The following is a 26874-nucleotide window of genomic DNA, read 5'->3' as shown; positions in this document are numbered from 1 at the left end:
TGATATATTACCCAGGTATGCTGTTATAGCAGGTTTAAACCTCTAGGCTGAGGAACAGACAATAATTTCAGTAGCTACAGCTCGGTGATGCAAACACTGATGAGTTAGTCTGTGGGCTCTATTTTCCAGAGTCAACTTGACAGAGTGCTTGGGTTCAGTGACCAGCGAGGTGCTTGGTGCACTGCGTGTGGCTACTGAATGTTGATATTTTTGTAACAAGAGAGACATTTTAGCAAAATATTGCATTAATTGTCAAACACGGTTTAAAAATGCAGTCTATCCATAATTGTGCCAGCACTGTTCTATTTTTTCAATTGCAGTCACATAATTAAAAGGAAAATATTGTTCAAGTTGCGTTTATTGTCATTTTTCTCATTAAAAACGAGTGTAAGAACAATAACAAAATGCAGTAACCCTGGAGACACAGCGTAGTCTGAGAACAGCCACAAACAATTAAAAACAGAAATAAATACAGGAATTCCAATTATAAATACGTTATAAAAAACTGTGAACAATAAATGCAATGTATGCATCTTTCCTGCTTGTTAGAGTTCTATCAAAGATAAAATGAACAGCATAAGATGCACAAAAACTGCTAATTGGCTTTTGAGTAGGCTGATAATGGGAAAGCATTCTCATTTTTGGTGTTTATCAGTAAGTGGGATGAGCTGAGTGCAGTCAAGCAGGCCACTGCTCAAATTGCCACCAACCGGTTTCAAAATGACACGTATGCTTGTTATGGAGCCCAAAATGTATTCTCTGCAAAGTGGGGAAAAAAATATTGGCCCCTTGCCAATGTTTAAAAGGAGGTTAAAATTATATTTAAAAATATTTGTAACAATATTCACATTTTCACACCTGATAGTATGTCCTTTTCACATGTTATCATGATCTTACATGTGAATTTAACACACTGAATTCCTACAGTAAGGAAATGATTGAAATAACCTGATTAATCAGAAACAGCTGAGAAGCCAACTGTCCTATTAGTTTTGGTCCCCTAAATTGGGGGACTATGCATGTACAGTCAGGTCCATAAATATTGGGACATTGACACAATTCTCCTCTTTTTGGCTCTATACACCACCACAATGGATTTGAAATGAAACGACTTTCAGCTTTAATTTTAGGGTATTTACATCCAAATCAGGTGAACGGTGTAGGATTTACAACAGTTTTTATATGCACCTCCCACTTTTTAAGGGACCAAAAGTAATGGGACAATTGGCTGCTCAGCTGCTCCATGGCCAGGTGTGTGTTATTCCCTCATTATCTCACTTACAAGGAGCAGATGAAAGGTCTAGAGTTAATTTCAAGTGTGCTATTTGCATTTGGAATCTGTTGCTGTCAACTCAATATGAGATCCAAAGAGCTGTCACTATCAGTGAAGCAAGCCATCATTAGGCTGAAAAATCTAAACAAACCCATCAGAGATATAGCAAAAACATTAGGTGTGGCCAAATCAACTGTTTGGAACATTCTTAAAAAGAAAGAACGCACCGGTGAGCTCAACAACACCAAAAGACCCGGAAGACCACGGAAAACAACTGTGGTGGATGACAGAAGAATTATTTCCCTGGTGAAGAAAACCCCCTTCACAACAGTTGGCCAGATCAAGAACACTCTCCAGGAGGTAGGTGTATGTGTGTCAAAGTCAACAATCAAGAGAAGACTTCACCAGAGTGAATACAGAGGGTTCACCACAAGATGTAAACCATTGGTGAGCCTCAAAAACAGGAAAACCAGATAAACCAAACAACATCTAAAAAAGCCTTTATAGTTCTGGAACAACATCCTATGGACAGATGAGACAAAGATCAACTTGTACCAGAATGATGGGAAGAGAAGAGTATGGAGAAGGAAAGGAACTGCTCATGATCCAAAACATACCACCTCATCAGTGAAGCATGGTGGTGGTAGCGTCATGGCGTGGGCATGTATGGCTGCCAATGGAACTGGTTCCCTTGTATTTATTGATGATGTGACTGCTGACAAAAGCAGCAGGATGAATTCTGAAGTGTTTCGGCAATATTATCTGCTCATATTCAGCCAAATGCTTCAGAACTCATTGGACGGCGCTTCACAGTGCAGATGGACAATGACCCGAAGCATACTGCGAAAGCAACCAAAGAGTTTAAGTGGAATGTTATGCAATGGCCAAGTCAATCACCTGACCTGAATCCAATTGAACATGCATTTCACTTGCTGAAGACAAAACGGAAGGGAAAATGCCCCAAGAACAAGCAGGAACTAAGGACAGTTGCAGTAGAGGCCTGGCAGAGCATCACCAGGGATGAAACCCAGCATCTGGTGATGTCTATGCATTCCAGACTTCAGGCTGTAATTGACTGCAAAGGATTTGCAACCAAGTATTAAAAAGTGAAAGTTTGATTTATGATTGTTAGTTTGTCCCATTACTTTTGGTCCCTTAAAAAGTGGGAGGCACATATACAAACTGTTGTAATTCCTACACCGTTCACCTGATTTGGATGCTGAAAGTCTGCAGTTAAAGCATATCTTGTTTGTTTCATTTCAAATACATTGTGGTGGTGTATAGAGCCAAAAAGAGGAGAATTGTGTCGATGTCCCAATATTTATGGACCTGACTGTATATAATGTTATTCCTACTCGGATCACACAGTACAATAGCTTGTAAAAAAAACTCCAACTCTGAGAAACCTTGATAAAATATCCATTGTATACTTAGAATTTCTCTGGAGGAATTATCTATTTTCTCCTTGCCGTTGCATACTTGTACAGAAGCATTTGTACTTAGGAATGCTATTATATAAATTTTATTCAGGCTCTCTGTAATATGACCAGTCCACCTATGAGGTTCTCTGACTAGTACTGTTAATGCAGTTGCTCTGTGTAGACAATCCTCCTCTCAACTCATGAGATAATGCTTCACAACTAGCTAGGGGTATGGTATCATGACTGAGTAGCATTTTAGCAAATGAAATTAAGGTTTCAGCTGTGTACTACTTAGTCATACTTAGTTTGGCCTTCAAAAAAACACCCATTCACCTGCATAAACAAACAGTAAACTTTCCTGTACACATGCTGAGACATTATGCAACAGCAAAAAAGGTTATTGAGACTATATCAACCAAAAATGTTTGATGTTTTCCAACAAAAAAAAATTGGTGATGCCTGCATCTAAATAGAAGACTGCTTTTGGAGACCTAGGAAGAAATCATTTCTGAGGAGAGTACAAACGCCTTTGACTCCACATGAGAAAGCATTTTTAGACTACAGATTTCAGAAAGCATGACTTCACCCAATTATATTTTGGCAAGCTAATTACATTCTCAAATACTCCATTCTTTTTCAGTATGCTTATAAATAAGGAGCAGGCCTGCTTTTGAATAATAAATAGCATGTAAAATTGTGGAATGTGTTTGACTTGTTGATGGGTGTTGGGTATTTGACAAAAACATCAATCAATGGTCCGCAATCAATATATTGGTATTCTAGATGTTATTTTAGTTATTATTTTAGTTATTCTTTTACAATCTGGATCTGCTCCTGCCACAGGAGAGTGTAAGGAGAAGGAGGTTGAGGAGGAGAGGTAGGGGTAGCATGTCAGGCAGTGAGACACATTTGTATAGTAGCAGTTCTGGAAACGTCATCTTGCAGGATAATTAAGTGTATAACATATGGTATTTTACACCCATAATATCATTTGTTTACTATGTTTCCTTTTGGCATCTCTAAGTGGCCTTTTTGGAAACCTGCCTAGACATACGTAGTTTAGGAAAAGTGTAGTGCAGTGTAGAATGCAGATTTTTTATGATGTTATCATCAAAGAGGATTTGTCCAGCATTGTGGCTGTGCCAATGTGTTTCTAAGCCGACCAAGCACAACCACAAGCATCTGTATCCACTCAAAAACAAAACCTTTTTAGGTAAGAAACAAAAGCTTTCATTTCTACTGTGTTTGAGCTTCTGTAACTTTGCTTTAGTAATATTTAGAGAACAATTTTGACTCTATAACTGATAATCTAACTGTTTACATATGTATGTATGTGTAGCAGAGTGTGTTGCAGTGCTTTGGAATTATTTTTGAATGTGATATCAAGCTTTCATTTTAAACCATCAAAAGGGGATTTATTTTTATTTTTTTCTGAGAAGTTTTTTTGTACTGATGAAATGACGGTAATTCCAATGATGCAGACTTTCATCAGTCAAAACAGTTGGTATCAGTTAGAAAAATATATATTGCTCTTCTGGGAGAAAGACCCATTATATATTGATTTGCCTCTGACGAGCCACAATTTTTGATTTAGAATCACACAATTTGTGGTTAAAGTGCACATTGTCAGTTTTTATTAAAGGGTATTTTTTTAAATACATTTTGGTTTTGCCACCAGAAATTACAGCGGCGTTTATACATAGTGCCCTCATGTCAGGGCACCATAATGTTCGGGACACATGGCTTCACTGGTGTTTGCAATTTGTCAGGTGTGTTTAATTGCTTCCTTAATGCAGGTATAAGAGAGCTAGTCTTTCCTTTAGTCTTTTGATCACCTTTGGAAACTAGTATTGCTTTTCATCAACATGAGGACCAAATTTGTGCCAGTGAAAGACAAAGATGCCATTATGAGACTGAGAAACAAGAGGCGCAGGGGAATTTGCATGACACCTGACAGCTAAGAAGAGACTTTGTATGACTGTCGTGCTCTTCTGATCTTACCTATCACTGCCGTGTATATGGCTTATTCCCCTCTATGAGTCAAAGGTGATGGCTCCTCTTACTATGATGAGACACATAACCTCACATTTCATATAAACTTCATTCACAATGCACCAGCCACAAAACGTACATGCTTACATACCCATCTCCGGCATAAAACCCAGTGCATTTAAACAAACCTTGGAATATGTATGCTTATATCACCCCAGGTTGTACATAAACATTTTCCATTGGAACATGCATGTTTATGTACCCATCTCCAACATTTATTAGGTATTTATTCAACTTCTGTTTCAGACTTATTGGTTTTCTTCTGCTGTAGCCTACCCACTTCAAGGTTTGATGTGTCATGTGTTCAGAGATACTCTTCTGCATACCACTGTTGTAATGCATGTTTATTTGAGTTACTGTCGCCTTACTGTCTTGCCATTCTCCTCTGACCTTTCTCATTAACAAAGTGTTTTTTTCCCATAGAACTGCTGCTCACTAGATGTTTTTTGTTTTTGGCACCATTCTCTGTATACTCTAGAGACTGTTGTGCATGAAAATCCCAGGAGATCAGCTGTTTCTGAGATACTCAAACCACCCCATCTGGCACCAACAATCATTCCACAGTCAAAGACACTTAGATCACATCTCTTCCCCATTTTGTCTGAACAACAACTGAACCTCTTGACCATGTCTGCTTTTCTTTTATGCGTCGAGTTAGTGCCACATGATTGGCCAATGAGATATTTGCATTAACAAGCTGATGTACATGTGTACTTAATTATGTGGTCAAATACGTAACCAAGCATTATTCTGGGCTCAGTTTATTCTTGCTCTTTCCACTGAGGATGCAATCTTCTTCTGAGTGGTCTTCTTAGACAGAGGGGTGTCAACAGGCTGCAAGATGACCCCGACCTAGAAGTCCCAGACCCCATGAGCTCTTTGTCCACTGTAGCGCCATCTGGCTTTTATGGCACCCAGTGCTTCTTTCTCCTATAATTTGGGTGCTGTAAAGTCGGAAGCAGAGTAGTTGTTGTTTGGAGGGTTGTGGATTCCAACTGGTGATGTCCATGAATTGCAGACTTAAAACAATTGCATGCAAAGGATATGCAACAAAATACTAAACATGACTTATTTTATTTACATAACATTGCTGTGTCCCAAACATTACGGTGCCCTGAAATGGGGGGACTATGTTTAAACACTGCTGTAAAAGTGTTTAAACAAATTACAAATTTCAAATTGTGGAGTACAGAGGCAAATTAAGCAAATGATGGGTCGTTGTCCCAAACATTATAGAGGGCACTGTTTACAGCAGTGCATAATTTATCCATTTGGATAGATTTGGAAACACCAAATGAAACCAGGGTACTGTGCTTCATAGATCTTCAGTAGTTCTGCTATCACTGATTTTGCACGCTTGTGGTCAAGGGGTTTATGATCCTGGAAATGCATAGGGTTACCTGTTTTACATTCGCAACTCATTTAGTTTAATTGTAACCTATACAACTTCAACTTCACTAAGCAATGCAGGCCAATACAACAGTTAGTTCATTGTAGTTAATAATGAGAAAAGTGAAAATAATTTTTAATACTGATGTGAAATTCTGTGCAAATCAGACCTTTGTATATGCAGATACTATGTGAAGCTTCCATTGTCATGGTGTTCCATCATGAATAAACGTAAATGATGGTTTCATGTTTGTCACGTAATGTCACCTCTTTGTCCTTCTGTCCAGTTATTTGTTATATGTCCATGTGAAAATTATGCTGTTTCCTCATATAGTGAAAATAGTCCTCATACATCTCAAAGTAAAAATAGTAATAATACAAATATACTTCTGTGCCAGTTTTACAGTTTTTTATTAGTTTTCAATTTTGAATGATATTACTTTAATCATTTCTGCCATTGTGTCATATCACAGCAACATCCATGACTTACCATGCTACCTGCAAAATATACAGTATGTGTGTCATATCCTATATGTGAAATGATATTTAAGTATGCTAACCTGTGTAAAGCCATCCAAATGCAATACATTGAAAAATACATTCTATGAAATTGCGTATGTGAAAGTGCCATTACATCATTAGAAATAAGTATGTGATATGCACAGTAAATTACAGATCAGGTGTCTAGAATAAAATGCTAGGGAGGACTTTTACTTTCTGAACCGGAATTCTCCACTTCTGGTTAATTTAATTCATGCTGCATGAGTTTTATATTGTGTGGTGTGCTAATGTACTGCCTGTAAATGTGTGTTATAGTACCCTGTGGAGGACTTCTGGCTACACGCAGAGGAACCATTCTCTCTCCAGGTTATCCAGAACCCTATGACAACAATTTGAATTGTGTGTGGAAGGTGTCTGTGCCCGAAGGAGCTGGAATTCAAGTGAGCAAACCATTTGAAGTCTTACAAATGAAACGTTTGAGATTTAAAAATTAAACAGTTTAATGTTAGCAATGGCAAGTCTAAAAACCTGATTAATTATGAAAAAGGCAAATGTCTTTTGACTGTTTTAGCATTCTATTTGTGTTATTATTTAATGTATTGATTTTGTAACTGGCAGGAGTTGTTTTTCCTTCTTCTTCAATGGGCTTTTCTGGCTTTTCGGTGACAGTGTAATGGAAATATGACTCATATTTCTTTTTAAATACTTTTTATACCAAATGCCTCTTCACCTTTGTCCCCGCACACCCTCTTCAATCCATTCAGATCCAGGTTATAAGTTTTGCCACAGAGCACAACTGGGACTCTCTGGACTTCTACGATGGGGCAGACAACAATGCGCCCAGATTGGGAAGCTACTCAGGTACATTCCAGGACTTTATCAGACTAAAGACAACATTAAATTTAGTTTCAAGCAGCTATACATGGGGTCCAAGCACACACAGCCAATATTATGGCACTTAAGAAGTGGCAAATCAGTGCCAGAATCACGCCGTGGCTATAGGGAGGTATCCTGTACCACTCAAGTTTTATAGGTCTCATTCTGTGGTTAGGCTAAAACTGGGGATAGACACATAATAGCCTTTCCAAAATGGTAGCGACATACCATACAGGATATGAGTGCAAACACTATTTGCATACAGTACTTGTAGCCCCCACAACCTTTTCATTGTTAGGCTAATGCTCTACCAACTGGGCCAAAGGCCAGTATAGATATTGGTAGGTACAGATCACCATTCCAGATGAGGATACTGATCTGTACAGCATGTTGTATATCTCTGAAAGGCAACAGTGGTTTTTCATGAATTTAAAAAAAAGTATTCTCTCCTGCTGTGCCAGCATATGATTCAATTTGGCCAATACTTTTAAGTTTGACTCATGATGAAACTGCCAATATAGCTGCCAAATTTCATAAATTTTATTTGAACCATTTGGGAGTTATTAGCTTTTGTGTGATAAGCCACGCCCACACAGATTTATTGTCTTGTTATTCATCCAGATTTTGACATAACAAAGTTCTGTACATGGTTTTCCATGCACCTTGGTCTACAGAGGAAGTTTTGTGCAAATTGGTCAATTTGAAGGAGAAGATTCATTTTAACATGCATTTAGGATTCTTGTGGACATGGACAATTGCTGACATTCTGGATTATTGAAGCAGATTTCTTCAGGTAGAGACTATGTGGCTAGATAAATCACAGAGGCAGATGTTATAGTATATGAATCTTGACCATCATAAATTGTGCCCTCATTTTGGATTGTTACAACATAGAAAATGCCTCATTTTTGTGTGTATAATATATTTAATAAGGTCATAAGTAAGGTAGAAAACATCTGAAGGAATAAAATTGTTGAGAATTCAACTATTATAATTTTATTATTACAAATACAGTGTTGAGGTCTCTGGGACCCAATAAGGAATTATCGGCAATATCAACAAAACACACGGGCAAACAAAACACAATTTAGCTAGAAACAGGACATGAACAATGTTGATTACACCTGCTATTTGTTTAAAGTTTTAATTCATTTTGTCAAAAACAATTTCAGTAAAAAAAGAAAAAAGAAATGTGGTTGAATTAGTCTGCATGACAACTGCTGTCACTTGATAAAAGAAGTTTGATTTTTTTTCAGGGACAACAATCCCACAGCTGTTGAACAGCACATCAAACAATTTGTTCCTGAACTTCCAGTCAGACATCAGTGTGTCAGCAGCTGGGTTCCACTTAGAGTACACAGGTAAAATAATATTTGCCTGTCCTGTAAGCCCTGGTTCTTTATACTTGCACTTAGATTCCATTATGTTTGTATTTTAAACTTCCCTTTCAAAATTACATTTCATATGTTAGTCCTTCAAGAAAATATAGCATTCTTTATAACAGTCGTATTCGTTCGAACTTTTTCTGAATTACGTCTAAATTAAAGAGGTTAAATAATCTCTCTAAACATGAAAAGCACCTAATAACATTTGCTTTGCCAATCCAACCATTTTAAAGCTACTAGTGTATTTACGTCCTGACCTGTGTGTTGACAAATGAATGATTTTAGCAACTGATTGTCAGGATGCCTGACAAAGTTCTCAAATACACAATTTTTAATCAGATGAGTTCTCTAATAATGCTCATTTATATACAAATAGCTATATTAGATGTCATTTAAGTGTTACTTGATTGTGCACCCTGGATACTGCCTAATATGAATATTTGTATGTCTATTGGTCTGTATTCTTATCTCTAGCATATCCCCACTTTCTTCTGTCTAAAGCAATAGGTCTGGATTCCTGTCCAGAGGCTCAAACACCGAACTATGGGATTAAACTGGGGGACCGCTACATGGTGGGGGATGTAGTACAATTCCAGTGTGAACAAGGTTACTCTCTGCAGGTAAGCTAATACACACACTTCCAGGCAGTGGTGTGCACAGACTCTCTCGGGCAGGGGCGAAAATGAAAAAGGCTCCACTGGGGTTTGGTCGGGTACGGAGGGTGCTGGCTGTGAATTAGGTGTCACACAAACACACACACACACACACACACAATACACACTTCAAGCGAGAGTCATTCTAGGTTGCTAGCCTGGGGCTTGTCTCATTAAAACGATGTGCGAGGATTTTCACTCACAGATCGCAATATCTCATCAAAGAGACTGTCAATATGGCTGCCAAATTTCATCAATTTTATTTGAACTGTTTGGGAGTTATTATCATTTTTGTGATAAGCCATGCCCACACAGATTTATTGTGTTGTTATCCATCCAGATTTCAACAAAGTTCTGTACACAGTTTTCTACGTAACTTGATCTACAGAGGAAGTTTTGGGGCTCATTTCACTAAAGCGATTTGCGAGGATTTTCTCTCGCAGATCGCAATATCTGATCAAAACGCGAAATGTAGAATGCAGTGCTTGCGAATCGCAAGTAAAACTGTGACGACTACAGACCTCTTGCAGAACCATACAGGTAACAGTAATGCGAATAAACGCACATTACAACAGTGGTATGCAGAAGAGCATCTCTCAACACAATGCATCAAACCTCTAAGTGGAAAGGCTACAGCAGCAGAATACCATTAAGTCAAAAAAATGAGTCTAATAAATACCTAAAGTGCTCACTGAGTGTAGTTAATTTCGACTTAGTAAAATGTTATTGCCAATTTAACTTTGATTATATTTACAATTTTTAGGGCTGCCGATATTGACACCAATGGTCTTGAGAAAAAATAGATACATAATAAAAAAGCATTGAAACACAGGCGTAAATGTATTGAAATAAAAGTATATAGTTTCCCCATATTTGAACATAACACAGATTATTATCTATGTTGTTTTTTATGTGCAGCGTTTTTTTTTTATCAAGGATGCCAATAATTCTGGAGCTGACTGTAATTACAGTTATTTCTTATTATCTGTACTTCATAATCTCAATCCTTATTTTGGTTTGAATCGTAAAAAGGTTTCACTCATTTCAGGGGAACCCTTATATTACCTGCATGCCTGGACCCGTCAGAAGATGGAATTACCCTGTGCCTCTGTGTCTTGGTAAGTGATTAAATTGGTCTGCGTTTCAATGTCAGTCCCAGTGCCCGGCCATGAAATGTGCAAGTGCCTGCAGTATCCTTAGCACTGGGCTGATGGCTGAAGCAAGACTAACAGATGAGTGGGAATTGAGTAATGGTATGCTTTGTAAGACCGGTCATATTTCACCTGATAAGGGGGTTAAACTATAAAGCAATATATTTTCTAACTATGAATGATGGTATGCCACCTTCCTGAAAAGGATTGCAACCTTGGAGTGTTTTCTAGGGGGTTCCATTAGAATAAAACTCAGAGTTTGCAGTTATTCTCTTTCCCCGGGCAATCGTTTCAGCAGCAGAAGACTAATAAGTCTAAAAAAGAAGTCTAATAAATACCTAATAAAGTGCTCACTGAGTGTATATACTATATTATAATAATCGTATTTTTCGAATGTTTGCTGAAGTTAGAAGCATTTGTTGAATCCAACATGGCACACTCGTACGAACCCCTCATATTAAAAAAAGTAAGAGAAATTTATGATAAGAATACAAAAATGTTTTTGCATGAGGCTCAATTTTCTATACCAACCACAATCTACAAAAGCCTAGTGGATTGAAAAATATATGCTTGCTCTATACACCGGTGGGAGCATCCCTTAGTCATATGCAGAGTTTTCTAATTGAATGCAGCCAATGAAAAGCTTCACACAACACAGTAGATTAAACTGAATGGAAAACAAAAGCGAAATCATAATGATACAAAACTATGAAAAAATGTATTGGACATATTTACATAAAATGATTGAAAATGAAAAGGTCATAGGAAAAGAATACTGCAAATGTGAATATTAATAAGTGTGCCTTTTATAAATTGATGACGTTGTATGTGACAATAAAACTTGTGATATGAGTTAACATGAATTTTAGATTAGAAATTTACATCTTGGAGTGTTGAGTTATATTTAAATTATATCACAATCATGTTATATTTCCCCATTCATTCATTGTTCAAGTGCTTTTAAAATTGGAACTGAAAGCCAGGTTCGTTGCTGTATTGTTTGTCACATATGCCCCTCATTTACAGGCTAGGAAATGGAAATTGTTGGTGCCAAAAGGGCCAACAATTTTGCCATAATTACATTGTCAATGTTTTTGAATATTTCAGTGTCAGCCCAGGTTTGAGTGACTGCATAGTGGTTAGAAGCCATGGCTTGACATCACAAATTTTGGGGGCAAAATTGCATGATTGTCTGCACTCTCAAGTAGATACATAGGAGGTTGCAGCGATGAGTACAAACACATACAATCTGGGTGTTTAAAACTAGTTTAAAAGTGGCAAAGTATTAATGAGAAATATATATTGTGGCATAAAGTGTGATCCCCTGTAATTAATTCAAAAGTGAAAGTAGTGTAAATGTCTTCACAGCCCAGTGTGGTGGGTCCATGACAGACTTCAGTGGAGTGATTCTGAGCCCTGGATTTCCTGGGAATTATCCCAGTGGTCTGGACTGCACCTGGACGGTCAAACTTCCCATTGGCTTTGGTAAGTTAGTGGACTGAGACCCTCCTTCAAAGGTGCATTCAGCTCTGCTCCAGGAGTTTAATATCTTTTTTCACCTATATTTCTGTTGTCTGTTGACTGCAGCTGTAATGCTTCCACTACGTTTACAATATTTGCAATATTGCTATGTTCTCTCATGTCATGTGTAATGAGAAATATCCCATATCTGCCAGTCAGTTAGCTAGCGAGTTAGATCGCAAACCGCTTTTAAAAGGCTAATGATAGGTAGGGAGGGCAAGCGCAAATTGTATTTTTGGAAAGCAACATTATTGTGTCTCGCCATGTTAAGTGTATGGACAATTCATCATCAAAATGAGGGAATTTTTGGTCTATTTCTAAATTACCCACAGAATGAGTGGTCTTTTGTCTGGATGTGTAGGATTTAAATTGAGTTAATTTTAAAAAATGTAATGTTTTATGCACATTTTGTAAGGGTATCCAAAACACAGAAATAGCACAACGTAGCAATACTCAAATCAGTAGTTGGTGAGCACGTTACCATTGTAGTAGATCTGCAAAATGGCAATGAGATTGGTTTTGAAACGGATGAGATATTAAAAATGTGCTATTTTGAATGGAAGTGCCAACCAATGCAAACTGTAATATACTTTGAGCCGCACATTGTGAGCAAAACTGTCGAATTGGGGATAAGTAACAACGAAATTTTGGAGCCAAACCAGCCTCATACATTATGACTAGACAAAATGTAATATTATATTTGGAACAGTATTGACTCTTCCCAAGAGTGGCCTGCATGCCAAAATGTATCCAAGGGAGCAGTGACAATAATCCAGTAAATCACAAAAGATCCCAGACGAACATCCAAAGAACTACAGGCCTCTCTAGTCTAGTAGCAAGGCGGAAACCTCTGCTAACCAACTGAAACATCAATGCTGGTCTCACATTTGCAAAAAAAAAACAAAACACCTGGACCTAGTCCTTTTGGAATAATGTTCTATTAACAGATTAATCAAAAGTGGAATGATTCATAATGATTTATCTTTGATTTCCTGATTGTTTTTTTATTCCAGGAATTCACCTGCAATTCCTAAATTTCTCCACGGAAGCCATCCATGACTATCTGGAGGTCCGGAGTGGGTCTCTAGAGGCAGGCACAGTGATTGACAGGTTCAGTGGGCCTCTAGTTCCAGAGCCGTTCTTCAGCACAACCCATGAGACCAGTTTCTTCTTCCACAGTGACTACTCCCAAAACAAGCCTGGATTCCACATCACTTACCAGGGTGAGGCATCTGTTGATGCCCAATATTCCTGCTACTTCTCCTGCATGGCGACGTCTAAGTGGTACTGTAATCACAGGCCGAAATAAGAGCTACATAAAGCTTCTCAGCTGCAATACTCGATTCCAAAGTAGTTACACTTGTGTAATCACTCCATTAATGGCTTCTCATGTACAATTCTCTAAATTACAAAGGAAAATATGGTATTTTATTTTATTTTTTTGCACTGTACAGGAATACTCAGTGATTTATTTACCACAAGAAAGAAACGGCAGGGTTTCTTCTTCACCTAGAACTGCCTAGAACCTGTCCAGCATTGCTGCTTTGCACACACTGACCACATTTCTGAAAGATTTTGAATTACTTTATTGAAATAAAGGACACAAGTGAACATTTTCTAAATTGGGTTTTGATATAGAGGCTGGGAGAAACCTGTGTAGAGAAAAGGCATAGGCTATTACAGGTGCATTGAGAAAAGCATTCAAATGTGTGGAACAAGACAACACAGAACACGGAGAATGGCGTCAGCTCTGCCTTTCTAGTGTTGAACACCCTCATAATTACATTTGCGACACTCGTTCAAACGTGTCTTTATCTAATGGCGTAATTGTTATTTATCAGCCTATCAGCTGCAGAGCTGTCCCGACCCCCGGCCGTTCCGCAACGGGATTGTGATCGGTAATGACTTCAGCGTCGGCATGACCGTGTCGTTCGAGTGCCTGCAAGGGTACTCCCTCACTGGAGAGGCCTCGCTCACCTGTCTGCACGGAATCAGCCGGAACTGGAATTACCCTGTGCCGCGATGCGAAGGTGAGTTTCCCCTTCTCTGTGTTTTTCTGCTTTTATTCTTATGGACTCTGCTTCTCTTATCTGGTCAGATTTATCAGTGATCCTACACATCCTGCTCTCATGACTGAGCTTATCAGTGTTCCACGTCCATTGAACATTGACATTAATGTTATGCATATCGGCCATGCTCAGGGCATGTTTGCATTGATCCGCTCTCCAAAATAAAACTGTGATATTTTGATCTCTGCCGGACTACATGTTGATCTCATCTTCAAGCGCAAACTGAGAACGCATCACTTAAAGCTGCACCTCTCCCTGTCCCTCCCTACTTCCTTAATTGTTGTCTTTCTGTGATATTTACTTGTGTATCAGGATGTTTAGTTTGGCTAGGTAAGTAGTGTTTGGCTAGGTAAGGGGTTTGTTCTTACATTTGCGTGTTGCGGTATTTAAAAAAATAAAATAAATAAAAAAACCTGATGATCAAATAGGCCCTGGTCCTTAAATTTGTTGCGCAGGTAGCCATTGAAATTGTACTTCCCTCTAGGGTCTTTTAGCGCACTTATCCCTGGTTATGGGTATGCACTTTGCACTTTGTTGTACGTCACTCTAGATAAGAGTGTCTGCCAAATGCCATTAATGTAACTACAATTGCCATGTTGCCCCCAGATTATTTTTTGTATAGCTATACAAAGGACCTTGACACATTCTGTCTGTCATTTTGAGATGTGGTTTTCATACTTTCATAGCTAGTGACTTTATTATATTTGAAAAGAAGACAAAATTTTGAGATTCTGAAGATTAATTGGCCATAGACTTCAACCGTCATTGAAACCGAACATGCAAACAATGGGAGACGATCTAGGCAACAGATTGGCACACCGACAGTAGCAGCCAGTGTGAGTCACACTGACTCCATCTAAAGTGCCAAGCACTCAATTAACTACAATGTGTTGGATCCAGTAAAGTATGGTTTCTCAACAGGGGCATTCTGAGATTACAAAGGGGAGCTGGAAGCATGATTAAATGCATGATTTAAATTATTATTTCGTTTATTTAATGAAAAACTTATTTCATTTTCAAACACCCATTGAAAAGGTAATTGGCCCCATAAACTTAATAACTTAATAACCTTTAACAGTATAATCTGATATCTGTCTTTCACATCACTGTGGAGGAGTTGTAGCCCACTCTGTAGCCAACTCCTTTAATTGAAACAAATTGATAGGTCTTTCAGCATGGACTGCTCGTTCCAGGTCCGGCCATGGCATCTCCATTGGGAACTTATGGATTGGCTGTTATGCTATGCTTACTTTAAGCTTACTTTTTAAGTGAAATGTTTGCATTTGCCAAAAGCCTCAAATGACAAACGAAATTTGATTGATCAGCCCTAACAAGAACATCAGCCTGCTCTACATCAATGAGTATCAGCACAGATCTTTGACTGCTACAGTCCTGTATAATATCTACTATACTTCAAACCGCATGTACTCACCACTGGGCAGATTGTTTTAAAAAGAGCAAAGAGCCTAATTTATAATCTTAGAGTTGTTCTCTATAAAGTGTATTTTTGGATTTCATAAAGTCAATATGCTGTACTGTACAGATTTTGCACATTTCTAAAGCATGCTTCATTTACAACATGTCTGTGTCCTATTTGGGACCAAATGTCTTGTATCACCTTTTCAACTGAGCTTGCTCACAAACTGTGTTGGTACATAACATTTTTTAAATTGTGTGATTAATTGATTGATCCTGCATTAAGGTGTACAATATGGAGTGTGTTGCTATGATCTCATTTAAGTTGGTCTACTGGAGTGCCTGATACAAGGTACATATTGTACTAAATACTCTATATGGGCATGAAAAAAATCTTTAAATATCATCCTAATTAGGAACCAGGTCCTGACTGCAGGTAGGATTCTCTCTCAAATATCCTGAGAAGACTCAACACCCCAGTAAAATCTCATAAAGACGCAGGATCCTGCATAAGATCTTAAGCTAATTAGTGTGGGGCTAAATTTTCATTTAATTATTTTTAATCATCTTTTTTGTTTCAACCTCTTCCACTAATATCACAGATTCACCCACAGTCCAATTTGGTTTTGGTTTTCTTTTTTTATCCATTTTGCTTAGCCAAGCATTAAACAACAATGTTTTTACATCTACAGAACACAGATTTCCCAAATCTTGATTGGTTATTTCTCTTCATTTGACATCATTGTGATTGCTTCATTTGAGGCACCTGTGATTGTATGTGTGATGGATTGATTTCTTGTGTGCAAAAACACTCTTAAGTCTTTAAATATTCTCAATTCTTGTCAAAGAGAAAGTGTGAGCTGCTTGATAAATATGTTTTACTGACCACTTTAAGTAAAGAGTTATTACACTACTAACTAATCTAACTAACTAATAAGTGCAATTCTTAAGATGTTACATATGGCCCAGCAGTCTCGTTGTGAGTTTTATATCTATAAGAAGTAAAAGCGTGCAATATTTTCTCTGACCTGAGTTAAATATCACTCACACTAACAGATGGCTTAATATTCACTGCTCTGTGGTCCAAATGCTGATCATACCTGGTCATGAAAAGTAACTGACCCAAGTAATCAGTCTTCTGTTCTGACTTAAGTGTGTCAGAATTCTGAGAATGATGCAATTTTTATCTTAATTGTAGGAGTAAGAATAAGTGCATTGGATTCAAATTCTTGTGTGTCCAGAATGGTCTTAGCTCCTAAATGATTTAAGCAAGCTCGGGAGGTGTCTTAACTCGGTCAGGAGTTGCCAGCAGATGGCTGTGGTGCATGCACAGAGGCGGAGACAATGAAAGAAAGGACATATTGGAAAAGTCTAATGAGACTGAGATTGTTGAAAAAGTAGCACCTTGATTGTCCGGGTATTCTGTTTGTCACGGATCTTGTAAGAGAAGCTGCATATTATCCTACTGCACGCAATAATGCTCTCGCAGCGGAAATGAAACGTATCATTACACTACGGTTCCTCCCAACTAGAAAAATACAACAATGCACAAGTCATGACTTGGGGCCCATTGCAGTCAGCAGTTAGTAGGTAGAGCTATACATGCCACTATCAAGGCTTTGACAGCACCAAACAATGTCAGGCAGTTCACTGATTTCCCTTTGCATCTCACAACCATACGGGCTTTCCCTGGGTTGTTATTGACGGCTCTCATGTCTCTGTTTACATTTCAATCATGAGATGAGTGTCGGACAAGTTCTGTGATTCTAAATATTCATTCAGTTCATTTAGTCAAATGCAATATTTTGTGTAAATTGGGGAAAGTGGGGAAATTATATTATGAGTGAACATCTGGACACGTTTCAACATCAGGGATTTTGATAGATTTAAGGTATATTGTAGTTCTCACTGAGATCACAAAATATTTTTTCCTTTGGACCAGAAGTTCCTTAGATATGACTGTTTGAAATCTGGCCTCTTGGGGGCGCTCTTTTCTTTTATAAAAAAAACCTCAAAAGGCCAGAAAATGCCTAAAAGTGTCAATTCCAATACATTCAGAGGTGTAGAATCCACTTTTCATTTTCACTTTTCACTAGGGGGTCAAGTTTGAGTTCACAATGTGAACTTCAAGGTCTGTCAAAAAAAAAAAAATCAGTGAAGTGTACAAAAGTTGTCTATCCATCTTGTAGATATGGTGTGGTCCGTGTCATTTTTATGGTGTAAAAGCATTGAAATGAATCCAAAAAGTTCTGTAATTTATACATGGTTAAACCAATATGTATAAAAATGACCATTAATTAAAACTGGCAATCTGCACTTTTACACATGCACCATTTGTCTATTTTTGGTGGTGTCGCGTTCAGACTGTGAGGTGTTGATTAGTGATCATGCTGTGTGTGTTTATCTGCACTCTGACCTTGTCTTCTTTTCTCCCAAAGCTCTCTGTGGGGGTAACATCACGTCCATGAACGGAACCATCTACTCCCCAGGACACCCTGCAGAATACCCCAACTTTCAAGACTGTGTTTGGAGTGTCCGAGTCCCACCCGGAAATGGAATTTACATTAACTTCACTGTACTCAGCACGGAGCCCATCTATGACTACATCACAGTTTGGTAAGAACCCATGTGCGGTTGCATTACTGTTTGGTCCGGTCAAATCTTTGACATTGTCACAGAATGAAAACATACTAATTTGGAAAGAGTCATATTCGGTTCAACACACATCCAGCGCACCTGTTCCAGCTCCCGTCCGCATCAGAGTAAACTTGTCCCTTGATCGCAACAAATCTGTTCAGATCCGTGGGTCCCACAGGATTCCAATCCCAATCTATACTTGGACTTAAATATAGCTGTAAATAGCAGTTCCGGCTTCCCAGCAGACTGTTTAACACCATTAAAATTTGCTTCAGATTTACATTTTAGTCATTTCGCTGATGCTCTTATCCAGAGCAACTAACAATTAGTGTGCAGAGAACAGGGCTAGATTTGTAATTCACCGACATCCCAAGTAGCAATCAATGAGAGTTTAATGGTTGGGCCATAATACACCGGTAATAGGTAATCCTTTGTCACTAGAATTAGAATTAATGTGGAAGGGAGGGCAGAGTTTGCAGGGAGATACAGAATATGTAGGAGAGGATGTGGAACAGAGGAATGGGTGGAGAAGGGGAGGAGAGATATGATGGCTTTTGAGGAAATAACCTGCTGTCCTGTCTGAAGTGGGAAGGCCATTCCACCATCAGGGAGCCAGGATGGAAAAGCCTGAAGGTCGGGAGGAGGGATCACCAGGTCATGGCTGGGAAGGGAGAGCTAGAATCATGGGCTGGTGTGTAGAGATTTGTAGTTTGTGAGTTGCTTTGTTTGACATGGGGGTTGGTGGACATGTTTTTTCTTTTTCTTTTGTATACATACAGCTTATTTTTTCTACTTTCATTTTATTTTACAATTGTAGTATTGTACAAATCTGTCTCTCCTTCTATACGGGTATTATATTTTTTCCAGCTCTTACCATATACTGCCTATGGCTTGTATATTATTAGCCATATATTCTCTCGTCAGTACTAATATACCAATGGGTGGGGGGAATGCAATCAAGATCCTCTCATGGAAAATGGATAGGCTAAATGGGCCAGTGAAGTGACTTGAGTTTTTTTAGTTAAGCAATTTTCTTCTTTTCACATGTTCATTCCTATACCCAGATAGATTACTGTTCATTAGTCAGGTCCTTTTGTCTTCCCTGGTCTCAGCTGAATACTCCGCTATTGCCACCTCCTGTTCTCTTATCCCTTGCTAGTTTTGGTAATGTCATATCCCAAGCCGTTTGTTTGTTTCTGGAGACTAACAGAAATGATGACACCTCACCCTCAGGACCCTTAAGGCAAATATCAGTGGTAAAATGTATAAAATGTGAACATGCATACTTCGGAGACATGTTTAAAAATGTGATCTTTTATGTTTTTCATCCCCTGTTAAAGTGAAGAATCAGAGGTAAAACACAAGACATCACACATTCATTAATCATTCATGAGGAGTCATATCTCCAGAAATATTTGAAGTTTGAATATAGTTGAAAAACTGGTTTTCAAGATTCTTTTTATTTTTGCCTTCTCCCATCACAGAAAATACACCCTCAAACTTTGAAATTGTGATCTCTAACCAAGTGTGTACTATTATTTTGAGTGAGTTTGAGTGTGATAGTGTTAAAACCACAATTCTATTAAAATACAAACAATACATATCTCAGGTTTAACCTCTAACCCTGAACCTTTTTCATTCTTCCATTTTCCTTATTATTTTCTTCCATTTGACTTCCCCATTATCATGTAACTGCAAAAGATTGATAACTGCTCTCCCTATAGCAATAACTGTTCAAAGAATGCACATATATTTTGAAAGCCCTCATCAATAGGTGTTTGCTTCTTGTAAGATAGCTATCCCACAATACCTTGCTTGTGTTGGTTCACAATTTATCAAATGCATGCTAACAAGCAATGCATAAAATGGCAACTGGATCGATAGATTCGATAATTGATCTGGATCACTGATACTCGCTCCATCTCCTAAGTTCTGTAAACAAAGACTTGCAATTGTTATGGCTAAAGCCGGTGCCACCAGATCTAGCTTAAGGGACCGATTACTTTTTCAGGGGTGACTTGGGTGATTCATAACTTTTTTCATTCAGCAAATGAAATGGTAATTTTAAAAATGTCTTTCCTGTTTACTCAGGTTCTCTTAGGCTAATATAACATTTTAGGTTACACTTTACAATAAGGTCACATGAATTGGTATTAACTAATGTAGTTGTTAACATGAATGAATGATTTATGAATGCATTGATTAATCATGAAATTCACCTTTCATTAGTTAATGTATTTTTATACTAATGTATTGGTTACATGAATATTTATACATTAGCAAACCATGGGATAAACATACACTTAGTTAAGCATTAACAGATACATTAACTGGTTTGAATTGGCATAAACAAAGCTGAACAGCTTAACGTTTCAGTAGTTTTAATAATGAACAACTACATTACTTCATGCCAACTCATGTAACCTTATTGTGAATTGTTACCACAGTTTGTAAAGATCTGAAACCGTGTGAGGAATATTCAATAATAATCAGGAAGGGGCCAAATTAAATACTTTTTCACAGCACTGTATGTGTATGCATTGTATATATATACAGTCAGGTCCATAAATATTGGGACATCGACACAATTATCCTCTTTTTGGCTCTATACACCACCACAATGGATTTGAAATTAAACGAACGGCGCTTCACAGTGCAGATGGACAATGACCCGAAGCATACTGCGAAAGCAACCAAAGCGTTTAAGGCAAAGAAGTGGAATGTTATGCAATGGCCAAGTCAATCACCTGACCTGAATCCGATTTAACATGCATTTCACTTGCTGAAGACAAAACTGAAGGGAAAATGCCCCAAGAACAAGCAGGAACTAAAGACAGTTGCAGTAGAGGCCTGGCAGAGCATCACCAGGGATGAAACCCAGCGTCTGGTGATGTCTATGAGTTCCAGACTTCAGGCTGTAATGGACTGCAAAGGATTTGCAACCAAGTATTAAAAAGTGAAAGTTTGATTTATGATTGTTAGTTTGTCCCATTACTTTTGGTCCCTTAAAAAGTGGGAGGCACATATACAAACTGTTGTAATTCCTACACCGTTCACCTGAAAGTTTGCAGTTAAAGCATATCTTGTTCGTTTCATTTCAAATCCATTGTGGTGGTGTATAGAGCCAAAAAGAGGAGAATTGTGTCGATGTCCCAATATTTATGGACTGTATGTATGTATGTATGTATACATACATACATACATACAGTCCATAAATATTGGAATTTCTTGATTTTTAATATAAATTAGACTTTTCTATGTAGGACATGTTTTGTCCCAACTCTCAAGAATTACAGACCCTAACATTAATTTTAGGGTCTGTACTGTACTAAGTGCAGATTTTCTGCTTTTAATAGCATTTTTATACATTTTGGTTTTACCATGTAGAAATTGCAGCACTTTTGATTCATTATCCATTTCAAGGCACCATAAAGTCTGGGACAAATGGCTTCCGAGGTGTTAGGTCTAAGGTGTCACAGGTATAAGAGAGAATTCAGTATCTAGTCTTTTGATTTCCTTTGAAGTCTCTGATTGACATGAGTGAGAATGAGACCAGAGACGTGCCAATAAAAATCAAGGAGGCTATTATGAGCCTGAGAAGAAAAATCAGTCAGAGACATAGGCCAAACCTACGACTTACTGAAATCAGCTGTTTGGAGCATCATTAGGAAGAAAGTGAGCTCTGATGAGCTCATGATCGCAAAGGGCCTGTTAGCCAAGGAAGTCCTCTACAGTTCATGATTGAAAAATTCTCACCATAATAAAGAAACATTCCCAAACACCTGTTGATGAGAAACACTCTTCAGGATGCAGGTGTGAATGTGTCAGTGTCCACTGTCCTCAAAAGACTTCACAAACAGATCTACCAGGATGGGCAGATCACAGTTTGCTAAGTAGGGGAGAGTGGGCCATATCACAGTGGAATAAATTCCTGTGTAGCCACAATAAGATCTGCATAGCTGTTGGGCCCTTGAGCAAGGCCTTTTACCTAGCATTACTCCAGGGGGAATTGTCCCTGCTTAGTCTAATCAACTGTAAGTTGCTTATTTATTTAGTGGCAGGATAACATACAGTAGGTCTTGTTCATCAACATCACCTGCTTAATTGTGCATATGGAACAAACTTCTGGACACAGCCCCATTTTGAATTGGTGATGAGGCAACCTTTACCTCCTAAAAGCATTAACTAATTTGGTGAACATCATTTCATTTGGGCGGCACGGATGGTGCAGTGGGTAGCACTGCCGCCTCACAGCAAGGAGGTCCTGGGTTCGAATCCTCGTCGGCCGGGGCCTCTCTGTGCGGAGTTTGCATGTTCTCCCCGTGTCTGTGTGGGTTTCCTCCGGGTACTCCGGTTTCCTCCCACAGTCCAAAGACATGCAGGTTAGGCCGATTGGTGAGTCTAAATTGCCCGTAGGCATGAGTGTGTGAGTGAATGGTGCGTGTGCCCTGCGATGGACTGGCGACCTGTCCAGGGTGTATTCCTGCCTTTCGCCCAATGTATGCTGGGATGGGCTCCAGCCCCCCTGCGACCCTGATCGGGATAAGCGGGTTCAGATGATGGATGGATGGATGGATGGATCATTTCATTTGTCACCTCTCAAATTACCGTCTGGATGATGCAATCAGTAAAAATTATTATATTCAACCCCACCTGCAGAAAGCTCTATTGAAATAATTATCTGGTCTGTCCCAATGGACATGCCTGGGCACAGTGGTGTTGTCGGTGAAATCAGGTGCAAATAACACGATAGAAACAGAAATGCAGGATTGGTTAATGCAGTGAGAAATTTTAGGCATCATGCAGTTTCTGCTTTTGTATAATATAAAGGACCCACCCACATCAAGTGATGGAGTTTGCTCACACTGCTATGGTTCAAATTACTTTTGATAATACTTTGATACTATTTTTACATTAGGTCCCAGTGAGGATGACAAGGCTTGTCCTGATTCTCTGGGAGCACTGCACTGCACCCTTCCCCCTACCGTGGAGCACTGCTCCTGGGAGAAAGCTAACTGCTTAAGGCCGTCAGTGATGACATACTGAACACTGTGAATCATGTAGAAGTGACTGTGGCATGGTTGGGGAAGTAGATCTACTGAGAAACAGCATATGTCCCATTGGGATTTGAACTTCCCTTAATCATGTTGTCCTCCTGGCAAAGCCCTATTACCGATAGGGACCCCTCCCCTTCCCAGTGTTTCTGATATTTCTGCTGAATTATATGACTGGGCATTGTTTTTTCTACATAATTATATTCAATGTTTCGGCCGCATTATCAACAATTTAGAGTGTTGGACTGATACTCCTACTTGGGCCAGAACAAACTTGGGTCATTCTAATTCAGGACAGGAGCCAGGCTTCCCTGGAGGAAGGCACCTAATGGTCAGCGCTCCTCCTAAGTGGATAGCAAATTTATGAGTTACTTCCACAGAAGTGCAACCATCTTTCTTCAGTCCTGCTGCTGTCTTTGCCAAGTTTACCCCATATATCTCATGATAACTTTATATAATCTCCCAACCTATTCCAGTATCAATCCATACTTTCAGATTTTTCCATACCATTATGCATGTACCATTTTGCATCAACATTACAACAGTGGTGCATCATTTTATTATGATTCTGATCACCAATCATAAACTGATCATCAATTTATGGAAATCAGCGATACGCCAAATATACTCATGTTCAGCTGCATCCATGCCACTAGTTCATACTCTGACATCTGGAATCTGTGTGTCTCCAGCACAGAGACTCCAACAACAACCAAGCTCCCTAGGAGTCCATAGGGTGGGCGGGTATTATTGTGTCCCATGTTAAGCCTTACCTTTGTATTACTGTAAACATTGTCCCAGGAGATGGAATTCCTGAAAGCCAGGCTGCTTGATGTGATAATCAGCAGAACTGTGTGTGGCTGGGTCCAGTTAGGTTTGAGTGACCTCTCCCAGAAAGCTTCTACCAGAACCTGATCCCCTGGTTCCTCCTTGCCGTTTTCCTCTGCAGGATCTGGGTCTGTCCTTGAAACCTGTGACAGACACCTGCATACTCCACTAACTTATCTCTTATGAAATGCAATTCCCTTCCCTCTTCGAACGGGATTTTTAGAAATTCAGAGGGAGAAAATTAATTTGGGTTTGGTGATCCTGCTCTCATGGAAAGAAAAATCGCTGTGTCACCCAGTCCTTCCTTGCAGTAGTGGGCCTGTTCGACCATTCCCCTGCTCTGTGGAAGATACAAACAGTGGAACTTTAATTTGATCCCTAATACATCCATCCATCCATGCATTATCTTAACTCTCTTATCCTGAACAGGGTCGCAGGGCGGCTGGAGCCTATCCCAGCATACATTGGGCGAAAGGCAGGAATACACCCTGGACAGGTCACCATCAAGCTATAAGGCAGGATTACTGTGTTCCCTAGCCCCTTCCAAATATTGTCCTCATCGTACCTCCCGCCATTTTCCAACCATTTTCTCTGTCCATGATGATAAATGCTGAAGCTTCTCCAATTTGAAAAAAAAAAAAAGAAAGATTTTGGTTTCCTTGCTCCTTCCTGTACTACTCCCAAGGATTCTGTTAGGTCTCGCTTATCCACTCTCCTCTCCCTTCTGAGTGAGGGTCCTTTCCTTTGGTGTGTGACTTTTATGACTACTACCCATTTTGGCACTTGTATGCCTTAATGTAGTTTCTCCACTACTCCCCCATTTTGTTTAGGGGATTCAGCTCATGTCAGAAACCAATTTGCCCACAAACCCACAAGATCACGTACTACCCGAGATGCATGAAGTCCGTGTAAATGTTCACATCACATCACATGCTTGTGAGACCGAATGCAATTCGGCTACCCGGGCAGACTGCCCCGGCAGCTGACCAGGCCTTAACAGCACCCTGTCCAGTGTGCCGCTTCCCATCAACATAAAAAGATCTGTCCACGTACAGATCAGGTGCCTGTGCTATTGGTGCTTCCATTACCTTTGAGTTGTTACCTGGTTCTGTTTCAATACATCAAAGTTGAGGCTCGCCCTCATCTGGGGACGGCAGCAATGTGGCTGGATTCAAAGAGCTGACGCGCTTCGGATGAAAGGACGGCGTTAGCAGGCACCGGTCCCAGCGGCCGGTCCACATGGACCACAGACTATTTCGTTCTCGACAAGGTAACGAGAGCAGCGTGAGGCACAACAATTTCCACTTCTTATGTTCCCATCAGCGGCACTGCGGACTGTGCCCCCCCGAGTAAAGAAAATGAAAAGAGGAGCGTGCGTTTGGCAGCCCTGTTCCTGGGGATGCGCACGGTTTCTGCTTCAGAGTGGCGAATGCTTTCTCACATTCAACTGTCGACTCATTTACCTCATTTTCCTACCTGCCCCTTCCAACAAATCAATTAGTGGTTGTACATTCAGATCAATCAAAATGTATTTGGAATACAATTAGAAATGCATTTGAACAATGCATTGAAAATACATTAATCAACCGCATATCATACATTTCACATTCATTGATTTCTGAATTTGTGAAACGGACATTTTTCACACATTTTGACATGCAGCAGAAATACATATTAAAATGTATTTATTATTTGGTTACCGTATGTACGACTGACAAAAGATAAAGATCCCCATAATCTTATCATCAACACCCCTGTGTTCAAACTCACTGAAGGAACTGCAGGAACTCACCAAAGTCAGCAAAAGCTTTACTAGAGAAAAATCCAAGTTTATTGGATTAAGTTTGTGGTACAGCGCACTGGTCATATTGCCTTGCGTAAATACCCTCAGCCTATCTGTAAGGTCGTTAAATGGACACTGCTGAGTTAAATGGACACTGTACTAATCTGAGTGAGGATGTACAGTATAATGTGTAATATACTGTGCAATGCCCATGAAATGAACACATAATTGCATCCTATGAATTCTAAAAAAACATCGGTCCAAGTTCCTCCAATCTCACTGGACAGTCCTTCATCCTACAGCAAGACAATGGTGCCAAATAAACTGCTAAAGCAGCAAAGTTTTTCCAAAGCCTACAACTGTAAGATTATTAACTGGCTAAATCAGTGACCTGATGTGAATTCAATTGAACATATGTTTCATATTCTGAATAGAAATGTTTGCCCAACTAGCCCCCGAAACAAGCAAGACCTGAAGATGGCTGCAGTACAGGCCTGGAAGAGCCTCATCTAAGAAGATACTCAGCACCTGGTGATGTCTATGGGTTACAGACTTGTGAATTGTTTGGTTACAAATTGGAAATTGTTGACTATAGAGCCAAATCAGTAAAACACTATGGAGGGCACTATATGAGTACATTATATACACTCACCAAGCACTTCATTTTACTTTATTACACCTACTTATTCATGCGATTATCTAATCAGCCAATTGTGTGGCAGAAGTACAATGCATGCAATCATGTAGATTCGGGTAAGGAGCATCAACCATCAGAATGGTGAAAACATTTGATCTAAATGACTTTGACCATGGAATGTTTGTTGGTGGCAGAAGGGTGGTTTGAGTATCTCAGAATCTGATCTCC

General features: G+C 39.1%; 1 protein-coding gene across 1 annotated transcript in view; it reads left to right on the top strand.

The window, feature by feature from the left end:
* The window catches only part of csmd3b (CUB and Sushi multiple domains 3b), a 268124-nt gene that overhangs the window by 185941 nt on the left and 55309 nt on the right, over positions 1-26874 (top strand). The window contains exons 35-43 of the mRNA XM_061256027.1: positions 6952-7076; positions 7401-7497; positions 8769-8873; positions 9399-9517; positions 10599-10668; positions 12070-12186; positions 13236-13445; positions 14064-14252; positions 18146-18323. Coding sequence (XP_061112011.1) covers positions 6952-7076; positions 7401-7497; positions 8769-8873; positions 9399-9517; positions 10599-10668; positions 12070-12186; positions 13236-13445; positions 14064-14252; positions 18146-18323 — 1210 coding nt within the window. The remainder of the gene's footprint in view (positions 1-6951; positions 7077-7400; positions 7498-8768; positions 8874-9398; positions 9518-10598; positions 10669-12069; positions 12187-13235; positions 13446-14063; positions 14253-18145; positions 18324-26874) is intronic.

This window comes from Conger conger, chromosome 9 (genome assembly GCF_963514075.1).
Source record: "Conger conger chromosome 9, fConCon1.1, whole genome shotgun sequence".
Taxonomy (NCBI): Eukaryota; Metazoa; Chordata; class Actinopteri; order Anguilliformes; family Congridae; genus Conger; species Conger conger.
This window is presented reverse-complemented; position numbering and strand designations above follow the sequence as displayed.